We start from the raw sequence: 4,660 nt of genomic DNA, 5'->3' as shown, positions 1-4,660 counted from the left end.
CCATGAGCTGGAAAGAGCTGGAAATCCCACATCTTCAAATCATACTTGATATGCAAGGAGAAAGTTGCACAAAAGATAATACCCTAGGTTGCAATCAGATAAAACATGTTGCATGGAGTTTCATATGGCTCATCAATAAATAATCAAAATGACTTTAGCTTATTGTGTATGCCAAGCCTCAATCTCAAGCGAGAAATACTGTTGCAAACAGTAAACAACAAGAGGTAGACAATCTTCTACCTTATTTTTCGTGAAATTGGTATAAAAAAGAAAAACCTTAGATTTTCCCAAACATAACTTGAAATACATCACATTTGATTCTACTTCTTTTGCAATATTCAGCAACAACTCCTCTATATTTCGCTATATTGAACTATTTTGAATAGTCTGAGAAATCTGGAAGCATTAGTTTGTGACAGAGTATAAGACACTCTCTTAGAGTGATCATGATTTTTCATTAGAGGTAAAGATTCTCCTGCGATTTTTTTACACAGTTCAGCAGCTGAGTAAATGCCACTATCTGAGATCTCTCAAAGAATAATTTAAGCACTGAAAACCTTTTAAATCTATTTTATTGTAATTTGGCCACAAAAACAAAATTAATGAAATAGTGTCAACAACAGCCTTACAGTTACATGTGGTGCATTTACAGCAAAACTTTTCGTCCAGCAGTCAACTTATCTTCCAGTCTTCCCATGAGACAATATGTCTTGGAAGGCCTTCACGTCATCAACTGAATAGGAAGGTTTTCTCTCAGCAACCAACTTCATTATCTCTCGGGCGTTCCTGTCCTTTTTAATTACCATAAGGCCTTTCAGCAGATGGTGAATGGTATCGACACTCGGAAACCAGTTCTTCTCCATGCTGTCTTTGCACAATCTGAATGCCAAATTAAACTCCCTTCGCTTACATAGGTAATGCACCATTGTCTGGTAAATCCTTTCATTTGGCTTGCATCCCCTCCCATGCATTGCACCAAAGACCGTCTTCGCCATCTCATGCTCACCTATCACAAAAAATCCCTTAATAACCAAGTTATATGTGATCTCATCCGGTGTTATCCCCGCTGCATACATTTTCCGCACCAGATCATTTGCCTGCCAGCCCCTTTTCCTGTTGATCAGGAACTGAATCCTTACATTGTAACTGGTTAGTGTGGGCATGCAACCCCTCAACCTCATGAGGTTCCACAGGCCATCCCCAACCTCACGGTGGCCATTCTTATAGAACGCAGCCATCAGTGTCGTGTATGTGATGACATCTGGCCGCACTCCTTCCTTCTCCATCTCCTGCATTACCCGGTACGCTGCATGGAGCTCCCCCATGTCGCACGCCATCTTCACCACTGTGTTATACGATATGTCATCCAGCTCAACCCCGTATGTAGGCGATGCCTCGTCCAACAGCCGCAGGGCCTCATCAAAGAGCCGTGCTTGCATCAGCACCTTCATCGTGGCATTGAGCGACTTGACCGTGCGCTCGCACCCGTACATCTCCATCTCCCGGAACGTCCGGAGAGCATGCTCCGGCATCCGGGCCCTCCCATACAGGCCAATGACCCTGATCACGAACCCCTCCCGCCTTCCCTGGGGCAGCGCCTTGTGCTGCTCGAGGATCTCCTCCACGAGGTCATTCCGTCGAGCACCTGCCAGTCGCGCCACCGCGTCCTCGAACGCGAACCGGTTCTCGACCAGGACGCGGTTGTCCGCATTGGCCTTGAACAGCTCGTACAGCCGAACCGGGTCCCGCTCTCTCTTGATCCTGACCAGCACCGGCGCCTCGGCGTCCGCGGGCCGTTCCGGCTGCGCCTCGGCGGGGGCCGAAGAGGGCTGGCGGCGGCGCTTGGAGGCCGCGACCGCGGCTCGGCAGGAGGCAATGGTGGGGAAGTCCGGCGGAGGGGCCGCGCGCGCGGAGAAGGGGCGGCAGCGGGGGTGGGAGAGGCCGGCGGCGATGATGGTGAGCGCGACGGCGTCGAAGGCGGCGCAGAGCTTGCGGAGGGCGCCCAGGGATAGCATCTGATCCGCGCGATCCCGGGGCGGGTCGCGGCCAGCGCGGGGGGGGCTGGGTCTCGGGGTAGGTTGGGACTTGGGAGAGTGGCTGTTAATTAGGACGGCGGCGTGGAGGTTGCCATGGTCGGGGGCGGAGGCGGGGGGTGGTACTGGAGGCGAGAGTTACTTCCACCACGATGGCTGCGTGGAGGCGCGACCCACCGTGCAGTCGAATGGACTCGCTCGCTAAAGCCCACGAGCAGAAAAGCCCGCAACTTACCCAACCTGTTTTGGACCATGGGCTGATGATTATTGGGATTAGGCCCAGCATTAATGGACGGACAACGGGCCGAATAGACAGCGGGGTTGTCATATTCAGGAAGCTTATCGTGATTATTGAAGCAATTCTAGGCACCGCCATCGAAATTAACTTTGTTATTCGGTTTAATAAAAAACAGAAAACAATCATCAATTTGAAACAAATTAGAAATTCGATTTGTTTGGGGTGCGCCGGGCCCAGGCAGCAGTGCAAAGCCTGGGCGACACCTAAGGGTCCCAGTGGCAAGCCACTATTGTGGACCTTTCCCCATAAAAAATAAATTTAATATCGTTGTGGGCACATGACCCACATATCAGATATTAAACTGATAAGAACAGATACTACACTTGATCTTAGCCAAAAGGCCGAGAAAGGTATGAGTTGTGATATGTAGCCACGCCTCCTTATATAGAGCTCCTCCCAGCCGCGCTGCTCGTCGCTAGTCGAGGTGGTACTAAACCGCTCCCTTCTCTTCTGTCCCGCTCCAGCGGCACGGGGACGCGGGCGCTGCTTTGTCGCCTGGGCGGTTGGGCCTAATTAGAGAGCCCAACGGTCTGAATCCGGTTAGAGTTTCAGCCCATCTGGTCTCTGTTCTATTTCCTTTTCCTTTTTCCTTTTCCCTCAAAAAAGAAAATCCTTTTTCTCCTGGCTAAACTAAAAAAATCACCCCTCGAGAAAAAATCAACCAATAAAAGAAGAAGAAAAGCTGTGATGGATACGCGGAGGCGGTGCGGGTACGACTAGTGATGAATAAAATACTTTGGTATGGGTATGGAAAAAAGAAATACAGAATGACCGTGGCTTTCGAAAATTACGTATTTTTCTGCCATTTCTAAGGCTGTCGTGATGGCATTCCGTCCAGCCTACGCGGCATGGAGACGGTCAAAGGCACATGCAGGTTGCCTACTGACTTGTGCGTACATAGATGGTACAGTAGATGGAAGAATCATGAACTCATGATGCGGTGCAGGTGTATTCCATCCTCGATCGGACAAAATCAGCCATCAGCTTCAGAAGAGAAGACGGGCCTTGCTTCTCTACACGTGTTGCTGTTGTCCTGCATGTACAGACTACAGGGGAAGGCATGCTTCGCTACCACGGACCAAAGAACATGAGTACATCACCTCCCGATTGGGGGGTATTCTCCGTTGCAACCCACCAGGGTTCAAATCCTGGTGCTCGCATTATTCCTGAATTTATTTCAGGATTTCCGGCGATGTGCTTTCAGTGGGAGGAGACGTTCCCGTCAACGATGAGGCGCGTACGGTGGCTTCGTAAATCTCAAGATGATATGCCGGCTCAGTCTTTCGGAGGTGCTCATAGGGGTAGGGTGTGCGTGTGTGCGTTCATAGGGGTGAGTGTATGCGCGTGTATATGAGCGCTTGTGTCTGTACTGATGCTCAAAAAAAATCGCCAGTGGGATAGTGTTGTCATATGCATTGGACTCTGCTTTTTTTTTATCTAACAACCTAAATCATTATACCTAATTTGACGAAAGAGGTTCCCAGCTTTGTATTTTAAAGCAACCACAACAACATTATAACCGGGCAAACAACACAAGAAACAAAAAAGAAGAAAACCTAGGTAATCGGTAAAGATACACGATGCTACGGCTAACAGGATTCAAATGCACCACACAAAGGCTTGAGCATCAAAGAGCTCCACATCCTGCCAAATGAGAAGGAGAAGCCAAGAGAGCGACCCGCCGCCAAAGGACGGCCACACACTGTCGCCTCCCACAAACCACCACTGTAGACCCGCCGACTGCCTCCGCCTTCAAAGAGGGCCCCCTGCCCTCTCATCCTGGATCTTAGAATGCCATGTTGTCGGTAGACATAGCTGCTCACCCCCGAGCACGCATACCCAGGTCAAGTTGGTGGCCGAGGAAGGACGACAAGTACGGTGACCCCACCTCGCAAAGCCAGTCCCTCGACCGCAACATCATCTCCGGCAAAGAGCAAGGCGCCTGTCGGCCAATGGCAGCGTCTCCAGGAAGAAAACTACGCCGGAGAGTCGTCGCCACCCAATCCAGTAGATTATGGTCTTTCACCTGGGACACGGAGGTGGAGGGCAAGGGAAGGATCACGACGCCGCCTTCACCGGCCAGGAGATTCCCCCAATCCAGATTCGAAGCGCCCACCACCTCAACCACCAGCAACACCCGAAGGACGCCGTCATCCAGGCTGGCGGGACAGGTGTGGAATGAGAGCAAAGGCCACCGTCTTTAGGTCGATGCACATGGCCAACAGGGTAGCCCCAGCACCGAGCTTCACAGGTGTTGCCATCTTGCCGCTCGTGCAGCCAAGGTAGCCCCCCCAGCATCTGTGCCGGCCAACCGACATCGGGCGGGGGG

General features: G+C 51.1%; 1 protein-coding gene and 1 non-coding gene across 3 annotated transcripts in view; both read right to left on the bottom strand.

The window, feature by feature from the left end:
• Nucleotides 1–2,163, bottom strand: part of LOC119341991 (pentatricopeptide repeat-containing protein At1g80150, mitochondrial-like) — a 4,123-nt gene extending 1,960 nt beyond the window's left edge. For both annotated transcript variants that reach the window (XM_037613836.1, XM_037613837.1), the window contains exon 1: nt 630–2,163. In XM_037613836.1, coding sequence (XP_037469733.1) covers nt 678–2,015 — 1,338 coding nt within the window. In that variant the 5' untranslated portion in view covers nt 2,016–2,163 and the 3' untranslated portion in view covers nt 630–677. The remainder of the gene's footprint in view (nt 1–629) is intronic.
• Nucleotides 2,164–2,488: 325 nt separating this feature from the next.
• LOC119342267 lies at nt 2,489–2,685 on the bottom strand. Its single transcript, XR_005165501.1, has one exon. It is a non-coding gene; the product is annotated as a U2 spliceosomal RNA (small nuclear RNA).
• Nucleotides 2,686–4,660: the final 1,975 nt, after the last annotated feature.

The sequence above is a fragment of the Triticum dicoccoides genome, chromosome 7B, assembly GCF_002162155.2.
Source record: "Triticum dicoccoides isolate Atlit2015 ecotype Zavitan chromosome 7B, WEW_v2.0, whole genome shotgun sequence".
NCBI classification, from domain to species: Eukaryota; Viridiplantae; Streptophyta; class Magnoliopsida; order Poales; family Poaceae; genus Triticum; species Triticum dicoccoides.
Note: the sequence above shows the minus strand (reverse complement) of the source record. Positions and strands in the feature narration are given on the sequence as shown.